This window comes from Halichoerus grypus, chromosome 11 (genome assembly GCF_964656455.1).
Source record: "Halichoerus grypus chromosome 11, mHalGry1.hap1.1, whole genome shotgun sequence".
In the NCBI taxonomy this organism is placed as follows: domain Eukaryota; kingdom Metazoa; phylum Chordata; class Mammalia; order Carnivora; family Phocidae; genus Halichoerus; species Halichoerus grypus.
This window is the reverse complement of record NC_135722.1, coordinates 13075163-13093506: the sequence shown is the minus strand read 5'-3', so window position 1 is coordinate 13093506 and position 18344 is coordinate 13075163. Positions and strand designations below refer to the sequence as shown.

Genomic DNA, 18344 nt, shown 5'->3' with positions numbered 1-18344 from the left:
CAGTTCTAAGCAATGATTGGCTGCATGATACAATACCTTTAAGGTTACAATGAATATGGAGGGGCAATAAGCACTTGTAGAGTATTCAAGACTTAGGCTGTGCCCCAGGTGCTTTGCAAACGTCACCCCATTTGATTTCCACCCAAACCTAGGTAAGAAACCCCATTTTAAAGAACAGGCAATCAAGGTTATGAAGTGTGGAAGATGGTGCCTAAAGTGCCAGACTTAGTATCTCATAAGAGTCATCAGAGATTAAGACACTGTCCCATCTGAATACAGTCTCCATTCTTTTAAAGATGTCATTCTCCCAAGAGGGGACCTTCGATCTCTCCAAGTCTCAACCCAGTTCTACATGCTCTTTGAGGGATACAGAATCAAGCAATACACGTATGTGAATTTATCAGTGAAGGGCTGTTGATGACAGAGCAAAGAGGCCCCAGAGAAATCCCGTGTAGAGTCAAAGTTTGCTCAAGTACAAGGGCTCTCAAACATCTGCAGTTGCGCTCTCATTTAGAATTCCCTCCTTTGTACCCCAGGCTTTGAGTGAGATGCTCATAATGCGGGCAACATTCCAATGCGGATGGCGCCCCTCCTGGAGAGGGTGGCCCGACCTCTCTCCTGCTCCGGGCAGTCACCGAACTTGAAGAGGGTTTCACTTGACTATAACCTCTTTGTTCATCTTACAGAATTCCACGTTACTTCATATTAGATTTGCTGCATTTGTTACATTCCAACCAATTATGGTCTGACAGTGAATATTTCTCTATGTACCAAAAAAACACATTTTAGATGTCAGTCATTTTCATTTACCCATAAACCCATTTATTTCGAACTTCTTGAAGAGTAAATGCAGGGACTGAAATGGATTTTTTAAAATGCTTTAAACTTACGCTCCAATGAGTTGTTTCCTCTTCCAAGAATTAAAATTAAAACGGAGTATAAACTGTACTCTTTTTCAGCATGTACTCCTTCTGCCCACCATCATCTGTGCCTCCGTACAGAGAAGAGGTCAGACTTTCTTAGAATCACTTGGTTTTATTCTTAGTTTTCTTCCTGAGGAACTGGTAAGATTCCACTCCAAAACACATTGTCTTTTCACTTGGATCTAAGTTTCCAGAAGTAGTTACATCATTCCTTTGTTCTGGGAGAACTTAGGTACCAAAGCATGCCATACCATGGGAATTTGGTAAGAGGGAATTAAAATGTTATTACTATCTTTAAACTCTAAAAAAATCCACTGGGATCATCTTACTTGTTTTCTGTGCTTGACTGAGTAAACTCTTTATTTCTTATCTCCTTCTTAAACAAGAAAATATTTAAAGAGTAAACTTTAGTGCCATGTCGTAACAACTGTTGAGTTTTCCTCATGAGAAGCACCACAAAATCTCAGCAACTGTTATTTACAGATCATTACAGCAGAGGATTGGCTACCAGGATAGCTTAATTAGCATTGTGATCATTCAACTTCCATTTCTAATACTCATAGAAAAATCACTGAGAATGAGAATGTGTAAAGAATCTCCATCATATTCACACAGGGTTTTTTTTATGAGAAATTGAGAGAGGTTTCACTGACAAATTCAAGCCTGATACCACATTTTTTTCAGCTTTTATTGATGAATAACGCACAGAAAAGTGCAAAAATCTTAAGTGTACCACTGCATTATTGCATTGTGAGCACATGCATGTACACCACCACCCAAGTCAGGAACTACAACATCTCCACCATCATGTTTGTGAAATTCATCTTTTGTTGAATAAATCTCTAGTTCATGTATTTTATTGATGCTAGCGCTCAATTATATTAATATTCCACAAATGATTTATCAATTACTTTGTTGTTGAGCATTTGCCCCGTTTTAACTTCGGTGATTTTTTTCTCTACTGAGCATCCAATGAACACCATGTGCTTTGGTGTTCATGATCATGTATTTCTCTTGGGAATATACCTGGGAGCAAAATTTCTTTGTTATGGGGTACAGATATTTTCATATTGACTAAGAATTTAGGAAGTTGTCCCAAACCCATCACTCACACCTCTGTAAGCACTGTACGAGAGTCATTGTTTGTCATTTTAGCCATTTTGGTAAGTGTATAGTGGTATTTCATTGTGCCTTTAGCTGCCATTTCTAGGGAAATTGAGAAATTTTGCAGTATTTATAGGCCATTTCCATAACCACTTTCATGAATTGGCTGTTGAAGTGTCTTACCCACATTTTGTCACAGGATTGCCTGTCTTTCCTTAAAAATTATAATAGTTATTCATATACTCCAAATATGTCATTTATATGCCTTGTAAATACACTTTCTCCTTCTGTGGCTTCCATGTTTACACTCTTAAGGGTAAACCTAAGTTTTTATTTTAGTGTAGTTCAGGGAATCAATATTTTTCTTGATATTTAGTATTTTTGTAGACTACTTTTTTAAAATTTCCTATCATATGTCATAAAGGTATTCTCCAATATTATCTTCTAGATGCCTTAATTCCTTGCCTTTCACATTTCAATCTCCAAATCATCTGTAATTAATCTTAATGTGTATTGTGAGATGGGAATAAAATTCCACTTTTTTTCCCATTCAGACATCCAATGGATTCAACACAATTTTTTTTTTCAATCCTTTCTTTCCCCACTACCCTGCTGTGTCACCCTTGTCATAAATGAAGTGTCCATGTATTAGGTCTGTATATTCCTTAATAATAAAGATATTAGCATGCATTCATTAATACACCTGAACACTCTATTCTGTCCCACTGGACTATTAGTCTATTCTTGATCTTGACTTTTTTTTTTTAGAAAAAAAAAGGGGGGAGGAGCCAAGGGAGAAGGAGAGAGAAAATCTTAAGCAGGCTCCACTCTCAACATGGAACCCAATGCAGAGCTCGATCTCATGACCCTAAGATCATGACCTGATCTGAAATCAAGAGTCAGATGCTTAACTGACTGAGCCACCCAGATGTCCCAATCCTATCTTAATTTCTATAGTTTTGTAAGTCTATATTCAGTAGAGGAAGACATCCCACCTGACTTGTCTTCTTCAAGATTAACTGGGATATTTTGGATCCTTTGCATTCCATATAAACTTCAGAATCACGGCAATATCTTGGGAAGATTTAAGTCTGGATTCACTTTAACATTACTTCTTCAGTCCTGCAGGACCTACATTGACAGCTTCCTTTCACACCATGGGAACATTATAAGATTCAAGCACACTTGGCTGATTTGCTGTTCCCACACAGACCCATATGTCCCTCCTTCCTTACAACCCTTCTGACTTTCCCTTCTCACTTACTGAAACATTGGAAGTCAAAATTCCATCTGTTCTGCAAGGTATGGCTAAATTATAACCTCATCCAGGAAGCCTTCCCTGATACCTTACAGACAAAAATAATCACTCTCTTTGAACTTCTACAGTAGCATTTGCCTTTCTTCTGTAACTTAGAAATGCCACCGTATATCATTCTTTGCTTATGCCTTACGTCCCTCACTAATAAACACTCTAGTAAGTGAAGGTTCATATCTTCCTGGATTGAACTGGCATTATCAAAAGTCCTACTAAACATATGTCTCTATTTTCTGAGTTTTTGACAAAATGAGGATGCTGGTTACACAGGAAGAACCTTATAGTCAAACCAATTTACTCAAAGAATAACTTGAAATCCTGATTTCAAAACGAAAATATGCTGAAATGAAAGTGTTCATCAGAATCAACGGAAATACTGTATTTTCCAAAGTACACTCCATGATCAAAGAGAAGTGATTACCTTTGGAAGCTTTACATCAAGTTCTTTTTAGTTACATCATTTTACAAATCTTATCAGAATGATCATCTTAAATGATAACTGTCGACATCAAATTGTCCTCATTTTTTGTCTGGAATAAGCAAATGTGAACCCAGAGAAATACTGGTGCAAAAAGAGAATAAGTCCTGTCCCAATAATGCCCTTACCAAGGCTGCATGAAAAGCCTGGAGCTGAGAGGGCTCAGAGTGGGGTCAAGAAGTACCTCCTTCATTTAGAAGATGCCTGAGGGGATGCATGTGACTCAGGCTCTCCAAAGCCCCAGATTCTTCAACTGTAAAGTGGATCAAATAACTCATATCACCAAAGGGAACTGAAATATTCAGTAAGATGTTTTCAAAAACACGTAGTACAGTGTCTATGATATAGCAGATCCTCACCAAATGTATAAAATAGCATTACTATTAGAGAATAAAAATTCTACACTAATAACTGCTTTAAAAATTATGTTAGCATAGAAACAAACAGAAAAAAAATCAGAACTGCAGATCCAGCAAAGAAAACACACACGCACAAATTAACAAGGACAACCTCGAACGTCAGTTCTTCCCCTTCACAGACTACTGTTCTTTAGTGTAGATGTTTATTCTGTGAGCATCAGTGTGGGTGGCAGAATTCCTAAAATGGTCCTGTAAAGATCTCTAATCTTTGCCCTAATCCCAGGAATCTCTGAATATGATGAAGTACCACTCATATGATTATGTTATAATATATGACACAGTTAACCTTCCAAGAGACATGACCCTGGATGAATGGGTGGGTCCCAAGATTTCTCCAGCACAGAGCAGAAGAGTCAGAGAGGTTGGAAATGTGTGGAGATCTAGAGAAGAAACTGCTGGTCCAAAGCTGGAAGGGCCACAACAGAAAGCAGGTGAGCAACACCGAGGAGCTGAGAGGCCCCTGGCTGACCGCCACTGGGGAATAGGCACACAGCCCTGCAACAAGGAATTGAATATTCTCAAACACACCAGTGATCTTGGAAGTGAGTCTTCCCCGGAGCCTGTAGGAGGGAGCTGAGCCCTAGCAACAGGTTCGTTTCAGCCTTGTGAGACCCTGAGAAGAGAATCAGGCTATGATGGACCTGGACCCAAGACCCAGGGAAACTGTGAGGCAGTAAATTTGTGTGGTTATAACTTACTGGCTTTGTGGCAATTTCTTATGCTGCAGTAGAAAGCAACTACAGGAGCATGTTTGAAAAATAATAAAGAAAAAAAGGTAAATAGTTGAGATATGGGAAGAACAGAGAATTATTTGAGGTAAAGAGGCCCAGGGGGCCTCTTGGATGGAATCACATTTGAGGAGAGACTCAGATGAGGTAAGGATTGACTGGCAACACTGCCAGGATGAGGAAACAGAAAATGGAAAGGCCACATAAGACCCCAAGAATGACTGAAAAAGTCCCATGAAGGAAGCCTCTGGATGGTGCACACATCACTGAAGAGGAGTGTGGCTTGAACAGTGTGCTGCCCCCTCCCTCAAAACGAGTTCAGACTGCACTGCTTAAGGCTACTGAGACAATCAGCTCAGCTCTTTGTATGGTCCTGTTTTCATGGCACACAGAGGCCTGGAGTGAGTAGGAAATAGACCACAATTAATCCAGCATAAAGTGCTGGAAGATCTTACGAATTTCTGCAGCAGAGAGTCACCTGGTGAAAGATAACAAGTACTTTAATCTATTCTCGAAAGTGATCATTTTTATCAGCATTTACATGGCATATAATAAATCCCTTCTCCCAATAAAACATATCATGTGCCCTCCTACTTTCAACCTTGCCCATTCCCAAAACTTACATCATCTAAAGGAATGAATAAAAATATTCTGAAGATCAAAATCAATTAGCTTGCAAACTCTAGGCCCCCCCAAACACACGCACCCAACTCGGTGCTAGAATACCCAGAAGCGTCTGTTACTATATGGGGAAGGGGGCTCTTTCTCCTTTGATGATCCAAATAGTGACCTCTAGATTCCATGAAAAGCCATACTATAAAAAGAATTTTTTCAACTTTGCCAATCCCTAAAGAGGCTTTTTTTTAAATTACCCTTCCTAAAATATACTGCCTCTTCTTTGAGTAATCAGTATATTTCTTGATTATCTTATGTTTGTCAAAGAATCACCATGTATATGTAAATATTTTTCAATCTTCTTGTTTCTTTGTCTTTCCTTTACACTAGCCTGAAAACTCCAGAAGGACTTTTCTTCTCAATATGAATAATAACCAGTAAAGTGTCAGGCTCATAAGAGGCCTATATAAAAAACTGTTTAATTATTGATTCTAACATTCTTTGACTCCCATTCTTAGACTCTTAATTAAATAGCATCTTGACTCACATCATTACTCAACACAGTCACAGAAACTGGCAGAAAGCTTGGTGAAAAACAAGCAAGACAAGCACATTCTAGGGCCTTACAGATGATTTACATCCTGTAAAGAAAGGCCTTCAAGAGAAGAGAGGGTGTGGCTCTCACTGAGTCTTAGAGTTGCACAAAAATATGGTTGATCCCCTCATTTCTTAGACTTGTTACTAAGTTCCAGAAAATAAAACACAGAAGTATGGTTGAAAGAATATTGGTCCTGGAGAAAATAAAAGTGTGACCCAAGTTATGTGGTCATGGGAAATACATTGATTCTTCACGTGTGCCAGACTGAACATCTGCAAAAATAAAATCGCATTCTGCCTATGACACAAAATTCAGTAAATCACCGTAACAATAAACACTTTATTAAAAAACTGAACTGCATTCTGCCTTTCACGTGCACGACTCATGTAACTAGAGTGGCAAAATCTCAACAGTTAGTACTATGAGAGGAGCATTGGGGATGTACAAGGCCTTTGTAAAATGTCTACTCCAAACACGAAGGTAGTATTTCAGAGCACTATATAGTTACATACTTGCTGAATAATTCACTTTTTTCCATTTTCTTGATATATAATTCACATATCACATTGTGTTAGACCAAGGTGTACAACATACTGGTTTCATATACATATATATTACCAAATGACTACCACAATAATTTTGGTTAACATAAGTCACCTTATGTCATTATACATTTTTTTCTAGTGAAGAGAACTTTTAAGATCTGCTCTCTTAGCAACTTAAAAATGTACAGGACAGAATTATTAACTAGAGTCACCATGTTTACATTACACTCCCAGGACCTATATATCTTATAAGTTGAAGTTTTTATCTTTTTTCCATAATACATTTGTTAATGGTTTATGTTTAAAGAATCAAGGCCAAGCTTGCAGACAACTGAGGAATCTCAACACCTTGTGAGCTAAACAGAAGTACTGGCAAGTCACTGATGATGATTCTAACATTTGTTCAGGATTTAACAAAGAACCTCTCATATTCTACTCACAATCCTTGAAAATATTTTCAAAGCACTAAGGCTCAATAATCCTCTCATCTCAGCTTAACGATTTAAAACTCCTTCCTGGTCAATGGCAAATTAGAAAATTATAACCTAGAGACTTTCTGTGACTTTTCAATGACATAACATAATAAAAAATGAATCTGAACATAAAATTTGCACTCCCATCGCTCAGCCCATGTTCTTGCATCTTGTGTAAATATCTCCTCTCAATCTGTAGTACAAATGGAATCTAGTTTACTTACTCATTAGAAACTGCTTCTTCTCAAATGTCCTTCTGAATGAATCCTTGACCTCCCTGTTTCTCAGGCTGTAGATAAGGGGGTTCAACATGGGAATCACAGCTGTGTAGAACACAGAAACCACCTTATTGATGACCAGGGAGAAACTAGAACTAGGGCGTACATAGATAAAGAAGAGTGTCCCATACAGGATGGAGACAGCTGCCAGGTGTGAAGAGCAGGTGGAGAAGGCTTTGTGCCTCCCCTCAGCAGAGTGGATCCTCAGGATAGCGATGATGATGTAAATGTAGGAAACCAGGATGGTCACACCACTGACCACTCTTACACCTCCAGCCGAGATGAAAAGTACAATCTGATTGACATAGGTGTCTGCACATGCCAGGGACGAAACAGGAAGAACGTCACAGAAGAAGTGATTGATGATTTGGGGGCCACAGTAAGGCAGACGAAAGGCAAGTGTCGTGTGGGTCATGGCAATCATAAGACCTATGGCATAAGGCCCTAACACCAGCTGCGCACAGATGCGCTGAGACATAATGAGAGTATACAACAAGGGCTTACAGAGGGCCATATACCAGTCATATGCCATAGAGGCCAGGAGGAAACATTCAGTCACTACAAGCTGAACAAAACACCATAACTGGGCAGCACAACCCAAGAAAGAGATTACTTTTTTCTCCACAAAGGTATCAGTCAACATCTTAGGACCAATGACAGAAGAGGAGCATATATCCACAAAGACAAGTGGCTGAGAAAAAAGTACATGGGAGTGTGGAGTCGGGGATCCACCCAAATGAGGGTGATCATCCCCATGTTTCCCAGAAGAGTGACAAAATAAACCAAGAGAAATATCACAAAGAGAACAACTTGGTACTGGAAGTGATTTGTTAAGCCCATGAAAAAAAACTCAGTCACTGAAGTCTGATTTCTATAATCCATTCTCTGATTTAATCTGTAATGAGAAAGAGAAAGATTTTTCTTTGCAATCAACTTGTAATTAAATTATTTTTAAAAATGAATTTAACTTCTATTTTTTTCAGTTAAAAAAGGATATCATTACCCTCAACTCTCTTGAATTCTACATCTCTTGGTCAAGCAATCTATTTGCAAACTATTTGTTTGCAGATTAAGTCACTAAACCTCACAGGGCTCCTTAGTTTCTTCCACAGAAGCAGAATTTTTTAATAGAATCATAGATTTTTTTTAAGATTTTATTTATTTATTTATTTGAGAGAGAGAGAAACAGCATGAGAGGGGAGAGGGTCAGAGGGAGAAGGAGGCTCCCCGCTGAGCCGGGAGCCTGATGTGGGACTGGATCCCAGGACTCCAGGATCATGACCTGAGCTGAAGGCAGTCGCTTAACCAACTGAGCCACCCAAGTGCCCTAGAATCATAGATTTTTAACCTACAGGTGAACATTGGGGATTATCTAAAGCAACTCTTCTAATTATGTTAGGTTATATTTCTAAAAGTACTTAGCTTTGAACCAAGGATATTTTTTTTAAATGTTTGATTGAAAAAGGCTATGGGAATTCATTGAATTCCACATGATACCCATTCTCACTGCCGATTAAAGGTAAACTGGTTTGGGCAATGTAACTACTTCTTCAGTCTCCTTAGATTCTATAGCTATAATTGCTGGAGTTATCTAACAGATACATTTTGATGTCCAAGGAGGAGGGCAAGGTGAGGACAAGAAAAGTTAGCTTTACGACATGATCACATCCTCAACACTATCCTCACTATGACTCTTTTTCCAAAACACCTGTGATCCCCCATATTGATGGTGTATATTCTCATTAATCAAGTGACTCCACTGATATTTTTAGGCCATCAAAGGAAAGACCACTTTTTAAATATTGAATAGCTGTTGTGGCCCAACTAGTGTTATTAAGTGCTTGAGAGAGAAATATAAATATTTTAAGAATTATAGGGGTATCCCTGGGCAATTATCCCAGGGAAATGAGTATCTATGTCCACAAAAAAAATGTATACAGTTTTATTCATAGAAGTTCAAAAATTTGAAAGAACCAAAATGTCCTACAATATGTAAATGGTTAAACACACTGTGGTACATGCATACCATGGAAAACTATTTAGTAGGAAAGAGATCAAAATATGATACATGCAACAGCTTGGATACACCCAAGAGCATTACACTGAGTTGAAAAAAGTCAACCTCAAAAGTTCAAAACTTTTATGATTCCATTTATATAACATTCTCCAAATGATAAAATCATACAAATGGAGAACAGGTTAGTGCTTGCCTGGGATTCAGAAAGGTGGGGAGAAGGGTGAAGGTGTGGCTATAAAAGGGTAGCACAGGGAGATCCTTGTAGAAATGAAAGAGTTCACAAGGGTTAAACAAATCTACAGGCATGGTAAAATGGTATAGGACAGTATACACTGTCACACCAATATCAATTTCTTGGATTTGATGTTGTGCTGTAGTTAGTAAGATGTACCATCCTGGGTGAAGGGTATGTGACCCTCTCTGCATATCTTTGAAGCTTCCTGTGGATCATTATTTCAGAAGAAAACTTTTAAAAAATGATGAATGAATGGGAAGTGAGAGGAATGTGAAGTATGGATTGGTCCCCCCAAAAATGGGAAATTGAGGGAGAGAGGCACAAGGCACACGGACCTTAAAATAATCATAATGATTCCCAACAATGCAATCACACAAAAATATCAATGGGCTGTGCAGTAGGAGAAGTATCGACAGAAATCTAAAAACACTTTCCCCCGGTAAGAAAGCTTGGAAAGGGTTTTGCTTAACAGGAAAGTAATGAAATGGAAATCTGCTGATGTCCTGTGGTCTCAGAGGCAATGGAGCTTGGAAAGAAAAGGCCTGGAGGGGTGGAATCCAAGATTCGTCAGAAAAAAATAATACCTTCGTAGTGAGATGTTCAAGAATTTAATATTCTCTAGACATATAAACTCATCCCAGGTCACTGATATTTGTATTTGATATTTACTCAAGGAACATGGAGAGCTGCAAATTCAGGACATAAAATTTTGTAAAACTGAAACTAGAATATACACATCTATTACCTCAAATAATTGCCTTTGTAAACAAAGGTAAGTACACACATCACTTATAATTATTATGTTTTTAAAACTTTTGTGTTCAAATTGAAATCCTGTGCAAAGACCATAGTTCCTGAATATAGAAATGCCTATAACATTATTTTGCCCTGGCCATACCCAGGACAAAGATTCTAAAACAGAGGAACCATAATATAATCTATGCATGTGATTTTTGGCATGAGCAGCATGGAATTCAACTCAGCAGATTCAGAGGTTTGTTTTCTACTTATAAGATCCAACATAGGGAAAGGGAAGAAATTAAGAGCCAGAGAAGCCAAGGCCTCTTAATTCTAACAACCTATGAGCCATAAATCCTGCAGCACATTTCACTATCTCTATGCCAAACACAAAATTCAACCAACATGTACATTCAAGTTCAGTCATTTAAACCAAAAGACACAGACTCAGCATTTGACTCGTACCAAATTATTCTTCATGGTAATCTTAGAGATGATGCTTTTCCAGGCATCTGAACTCATTTTTTGTTCTCTAAATTCCTAAAGGCAATTTAGGAAATCACTTAATGCACCTATCGGAAGAAACATGCCCTAGACCCATTGCCTGTCTATGTCATAATGAATTATGAAAGCAGCATTCCCTGTTATAAAAACCAATTACCCTAGAAAGATAGACTTGTCATTCTTCTCAGCTTCTCCAGGTGTCTAGGAAGATACACAGTACAGTGATACCATCTTGAAACCCGGGCCTTCCAATAACACTTCAAAAAGGCATTAATTGATCAATCTGCCCAATACACAGCAGAGGTTTTTCTAAAGGTTGTTGTGGAGACAACTCCCTCAAGGAGAAAAAAAAAAGCTCAGGAGATCAGGTCTATAGAGAAAATATTAAAGTTATTTCAAGAGAAAAATACTGTGACTTAAATCTATTGTAATTACACAAAATAAACCTATCTCTCCCTTTGGGACCACCCACACACACACTTCAAAATCCAGGTATATTTTGGGGTTTTGGTTTTTACTTTTTATTATTTATTCATTTATTTATTTATTTGAGAGAGAGAGAGAGAGCGAGAAAGAGTGTGAGTGGGGCAGGGGCAGAGGGAGAAGTAGAGAGAATCCTAAGCAGACTTTATGCTGAATATGGAGGCTGACACTGGGGCTCAATCTCAGACCCTGAGATCATGACCTGAACTGAAATAAGAGTCAGTCGCTCAATCAACTGAGCCACCCAGGCACCCCTGAAATCCAGTTTGGGGCCGTTTTGAGTCCTCTACTGCTGCATGATATCACCAGCCTTTGGCACTGTGCAGGTTTGAGAATCTAAAATAGAGCCTTGTTTCAGAGAGATTAGAATCAGAAGGTGATTCTGGATACACAGCAGCAGGAGGGATTCCATGATTGGTCCCTGAGTTACCAGGATGGTAGGATCAGTGTAGCCAAAGGGTTTGAAAATAGTCTCTTAGATGTGATTAATCTCAAAGGGAGGTAAATGTAGGTAGATAAAAATAAGGTGGATTGGGGTGCCTATGCAGCAAAAGAGAGCTATAAGTTTGGACATCATTTTTGAGATACAAAAGTAGTCCACATTGGCTGTATAAAAATTTCAAATATAAGGGTAGAAAAATGAGTTTGGGTTCAAACTTCATAAAGCTGCTTAGAGAGTATTAACCCATTCAAACTTCATAAAAGCTCAGTGAAGGGGAAGAATAGAAAGATCTGGATTCTCCTACCTCTCGTCAGGATATTCAGTCCACTTTCTCTTTTTTTTTAAGATTTTATTTATTTGTTTGAGAGAGAGAGTGCAAAAGAGCAAGAGCAAGGGCAGGGAGAGGGGCAGAGGGACAAGCAGACTCCCCACTGATCAGGGAGCCATTGTGTGTTGCTGGGCTCAGTCCCAGGACGTTGGGATCATGACCTGAGCTGAAGGCAGACAGGCGCTTAACCACCTGAGCCACCCAGGCACCCCAGTTCACTTCCTATTGGAACAAGCAAAGTAGGATTCTACCTCAGAATCTTCCTCTCTCTTCCTTCTGCTTCTAGTGTGTTTCTCTCCAGGTACCTGCACAATTTTCTTCTTCACTTCATTCAGACTTCTGCTCATCATAGAGGCCATCTTCAATCATCCTTTTTAAACAGTAAAGCTAACCCAATTCCAAGCCTCATCCACTTTCCCTCTTACAGTTTTTTTTTTTTTCCGAAGCAATTACCATTACATAACATTGAATTTTTATCACATCATACCACCCTACAACAACTAGTATGGATTTTGTTTAGTTTTTCCACACTTATACCTCCAGCTTCTGGAATAGTGCTTTAAAGGGTAAATGTTCAATAAATATTTTTAAACAAATGAGTAAATGAATAAGTGGACACACAATTTTAAGAATGTAGCTGCAGAAGAAAAATTAGATTAACTTCTTGAAGGTGTTGGGTAACATGAACTTTCTGTGAGAATGGAAGAGAATTAGTTGTTTCTTTGAGAGATCATCCTAGGAAGATCAAACTTGAACAGACAGAAGTTTGTTCCTGGATGGGAGAAGGAAGAAGTGAGCCAAGATTGAATTCTAAGGACCAGACTTGGGACAATGCTTTTATATCTTTGTTGGCCTCGACTGCCTGGCTGGCTTTTGACTTCTTCCCTTATACACCTCCTGGAATTCATTTCCACCAAAATTATGACTGATCCAAGAGACCAAAAGTTGATCTCACCACACAGATCATTGGGCTTTAGAGATACAGGTCCATTTCTGCTACAGTCTCTACTGTCTTTAGAAAAGACATGAGGGCACTAGTATCACTAATTTGATTGGCGGTATCAATTCTCTCTAGACAGACTGGCAATAGGAGACAATGTCAGAGAAATACAGAGCTAGCTGATGGCCACAGTGCTAATAGGATCCCCAGACAGTAGAGGCCAGTAGGCAGTACTAAATGACCAGAAGGCAGGAATAGATGATCTAACTAAAATAATATGTCTTTTATTCTTCCATCTTCTCTTAGTATTTACTTGAAATATGACAACATTCTTTACTATTTTTCTGCCACCACAGTTATACTAAAATAAGGAATCTACTGCCACATTTCTAATTACTAAAATGTGAATGTTATATTTGATTTGATATCTGATATGGTGATTCTCCATAGTTATCTTTGCAATTGTTCTTGCCTGGTGCGACTTTCCTATACAAGAAAACTGAAAACTGAAATTTGAAGTGCTAAATGTATCATGCATAAATTCCCAAACCATTCATCCATCTGTTTCTAGATATTCCTTTCTGTTACATCAATTTTTTTTTCCTCTCCTACTAGCATGACAGCTGTGTCATGGTAAAGAATTCATTTGTATGGTATAGAGTATCTTGTCTTACTCTCTACACTTTTACATTTCTTGTTTCTGCTATGTAAGATCAACAGAACCTAGTATGTCTCAATTACAAGGGCTAATAGTTCAAAAACTCAGACAGCACAATATGACAACTGAAAAGTATGGGAATACCAGAGATCTCTGGGCCTAAATGACCATTTAAATGCTATACATCAAAATATTGATGAAAAAAACAGATAATCTTGGAAGGTTGATCCAGAAAATTTTCCCTTTTGCCTCCCTCGTTGTCACAGCAATGAAGGGAACAGAAGTGGAAGGGGATTGCATAAGTGTTTAAGAGGAAAATGGTGGATTATATTTTGGCTCCATATGTACCCCTGTATTCATTCATTTAATGCATCAGTACTTTTATCAAGTAGTGTTCTAGGTGCTTCAGGTACATCAGTGAGCAAAACAGTAAAATTAAAAAGAAAATCTTTGACCTGATTAAAATTCTCAGCGTCACTGCCAAGAAAATATTTTAGACTCCATGTGTGTTCAATGTGTCAGCCCAAGTGTCAGGGTTTACAAAAGCCTCTTCAAATAATATGATCAGCCTCCTAAGAAACAGAACAGCTAAACTCTTCAACAACAATCACATGAGCTTGTTTGAGTCCTGGTCAAATTGCTGGATTAGATAAACTATATAGCATGGGTCTTCCTGTTATGGCACCTAGAATATGCCCATTCGCCTTCCCTGAAAAACCATTGACTCAATAAACTTAAGAGTTTATAAATAAATTTGACATTCTACATTTATTATCATTCCATGAACCACAAGAAAATACCAAGCCATAAATATGACCCTGATGTGGAGGAAAGCAAGAGACTGAGTTAAAAACTGGATCAAAGTATTAACCATTTCTTCTGAGACTTAGCCAGCCTACAAATCCACAGACACTAGTGCAAACAGCCACACTATGCAAGTGACTTTTTGGAGAAGGATGCCAGCTTCAATGAAGAAGGACCCCATGATAAAAATGAGAGAATTGAAGTCTAATTATGGACCATTTCCTAAGAAAACATGGGCTCTACCATGTACATAAAATGACAAAACAAAAAACAAAAAAGTTTTCTCATAAGAAGATGCAAGATGGTGTAACATGAAGAGGGAAAATAAAGCCAATGATTTTTGCTGCTTGTAAAGACTCAGTTTAGATGTGATATATTCCCTCGAAATCAATGGCAATCTACATCATTTCTCATACACTAATGTCATGAGAAAGAAAAGAAAGGGAAAGGAAGGGAACAGAGGGAGAAGGAGAAGAGGAAAACAGAAGAGAATAAATGTTGCTTGAGGAGAGGAACAGCCATGGCTTGCATTTGAAGAGTGGAAGAAAGGACAACTTTAGTTTCGAAATCCCATGGAACAGCAGAGTAGGCACGTAGTACCATAACAGGTAAAGCAGTGGAAATAAAAATTGTCAGGAACATATGTAGACCATAAACTAGAAGCACTTGCAGACAGAGAAAATGCACATTAGTAATCCTGGGAAGTGATCCTTCCCATGAGGAGTGATGGGGGTCTTCAATCAGCTTGGGTTGAAAAGACATCAAGGGCACCAACTTTCTCTTGTAAGATGAATAAGGTCTGAGGATCTAATAGAAAACATGGTGAGTGTGGTTGAGAGCACTCTATTGTATAACTGAAATTTGCAAAGATAGTAGAATTTAAATGTTCTCACCAACTCCAAAAGAAGATAACTATATGAGGTTATGTGTGAATTAACTCAGTGGAGAGAATTCTGTCACAGTGTATACATATATCAGATCATCCCATTGTGCAATTTAAATATCTTACAATTATATTTGTCAATCATGCTCAATAAAGCTGGAAAAGTTTTAAAAATGAAAAAAAGAAAAAAACATCAATGAACAGAAAAAGGATGAAAGAAATTGATCTGGAAAATAGGACCTTAAACCACACCTGTGTCCAGGTTGTTAAGAAAGATGATAATTAGGACTTTAAGTAACTGTACGTGTATTTTTTTTGTCTTATTCACTCACTCATTTAACACTTTTTTCCTGAGAACTTCCACCTAGGGCTTCCATTTATTGTTTACAAAGGGTTAAAATTTCATTAGATTTTTTGTGCTCAATTATTTTTAACACAGACTTGTGTTATTATAAAGTACTGAGTTGAAAAGCCTTGCAGGTAATGTATTGAATTCAAGGATTGGAAAGGGAGAATAAGTCCCTAGAAAGGAAAACTGCAAAACTGGGGGATATTATATGATTATATAAAGAGCTAGAAAGTTATTCTTTCCTTTTTTTTGCAGCTGTATGAAAAGATAGCATTCATAGGAGTTTGGACATATTGTATAAAATCATAGAATTTTAGGAAAAAAGTAATTTAGATGGCACTGAGTCAGTTGCCCTCACTTTACAAATTAAAACATTGAGAACCAGAAATGGTATAGGATTTGCTTTTAATTCTCTTTTTTTTTCAAATACCAGAGAAATTTATTTAAAATGATATGGTTTTAGTTCTAAAAATTATCTTTACAAAAGCAGAACTCCAACAGGTCATGCTTTCTATACACTCTGAAATGACAGTAAGAATGATTAAAGTGTAATTATCAATTAATATCCAGGCACATGCAAATTTAAGACTGTCAAATTACTATATACTACACCTGAAACTAACACAACACTGCATGTTAACTTTTAATCCTCTTGATAATTGGAAGACTCAAGGTTTAAAGTCACAACTCCCTAAGCCAAGTCCACCTCTTTCTTTTTTTCTTTGCAGTTTCTTTTTTTAATTGTTATGTTAATCACCATACATCACATCATTAGTTTAGATGTAGTGTTCCATGATTCATGTTTGTGCATAACACCCAGTGCTCCATGCAGAACGTGCCCTCTTTAATACCCATCGCCAGGCTAACCCATCCTCCCACTCCCCTCCCCTCTAGAACCCTCAGTTTGTTTTTCAGAGTCCATCGTCTGTCATGGTTCGTCTCCCCCTCTGATTTCCCCCCCTTCATTCTTCCCCTCCTGCTATCTTCTTCTTTTTTTTTTTCTTAACATATATTGCATTATTTGTTTCAGAGGTACAGATCTGAGATTCAACAGTCTTGCACAATTCACAGCGCTTACCAGAGCACATACCCTCCCCAGTGTCTATCACCCAGCCACCCCATCCCTCCCACCCCCACCACTCCAGCAACCCTCAGTTTGTTTCCTGAGATTAAGAATTCCTCATATCAGTGAGTTCATATGATACATGTCTTTCTGCAGAAACCATTTTATTAATGTCCTGAGATGAACTTGAATTGGGCTGTATATAAATGAAGAAAAGTGTCCCATACAAGATGGCCACAGCAGACAGGTGTGAGGAGCAGGTAGAGAAAGTTTTCCGCCTCCCATCAGCAGAGTGGATATTCAATATGGTTTTGAGGATAAAAATATAGAAGACCAGGATGATCAGGGCACTGAATATTCCTATTAATCCAGCCATAATGAAAAGAACCAACCTATTGTTCTGGGTATCAGCACATGCCAGGTAGAGAACAGGGAGAATGTCAGAGAAAAAGTGGTTGACCACATTGGGACCACAGAAGGGTAAGCGAAACGTGAAGGTCTCATGGATAATGGAACTTAGAAGGCCCATGGCATAGGGCCCTTTCACCAGCTGCACACAGGCCTTCTGGCACATGATGTCTTTATACAACAAGGGGTTGCAGAAGGCTATGTACCGGTCATATGCCATGGTGGCCAAGAGGAAACACCCGGTCACTACAAACTGCCCAAAAAACCACATTTGTACAGCACAGCCCACAAAGGAGATGATTTTTCTCTCCAGAAAAGTATCACACAACATCTTTGGAACAACAGAAGAAGAGGAGCGGACATCCACAAGAGACAAGTGGCTGAGAAAAAAGTACATGGGGGTTTGGAGTCAGGAATCCATCCATATCAGGGTGACCATCCCCAAGTTCCCCCCAATCTGACAAGATAAACAAAAAGAAATACCAAGAAGAGAAGAATCTTCTGTGGAAGATGATCTGTGAGCCCCACAAAAAGAAATTCAGTCACTGCTGTTTGATTATTGTCCATTGTGGGGGACAATCTGTAATGAGAGCAAGAAAAAAAGTTTTTATAGATCAGTAGTTAACTGGGGGCTAGCAATATAATCAGTAATTATAGGTTAATAATTAATAGCTTTTTAACCCATTAACAAATACATAAAAAGTTACAGAGATGTATATAACAAACACCCTTGCATTTGCTACTCAGCTTTATTAAATCATAATATGCTAAATAACTTGTTTAAAAATCATGAAAAGCACAGCAAACATTCATGGAATTAGTCAAATTCCCAGGCTCTGAGGTATGGATATTTTGCTAGCTGTCTGTGTGACCTTGAGCAATTTATTCTTAATGTCTATGAGTTTTACTTATTTATTTAACTTATATGGATCATCCAAAATTGCCTTCAGCTCTTTAGTTTCATGATTTTGAGACAACAACATCTAGTTTCCATTTCCTTCTGGTTGAATGGAAAA

General features: G+C 38.1%; 1 protein-coding gene and 1 pseudogene across 1 annotated transcript; both read right to left on the bottom strand.

Annotated features, from left to right (window-relative positions):
• Positions 1-7414: 7414 nt before the first annotated feature.
• LOC118545339 (olfactory receptor 5G25-like) lies at positions 7415-8358 on the bottom strand. Its single transcript, XM_036107498.2, is given in 2 exon segments — positions 7415-8160; positions 8163-8358. Coding segments are annotated over 2 exon segments (942 nt in total).
• An 8668-nt stretch (positions 8359-17026) lies between these two features.
• LOC118545338 (olfactory receptor 5G25-like) lies at positions 17027-17880 on the bottom strand (annotated as a pseudogene).
• Between the last annotated feature and the right edge of the window lie 464 nt (positions 17881-18344).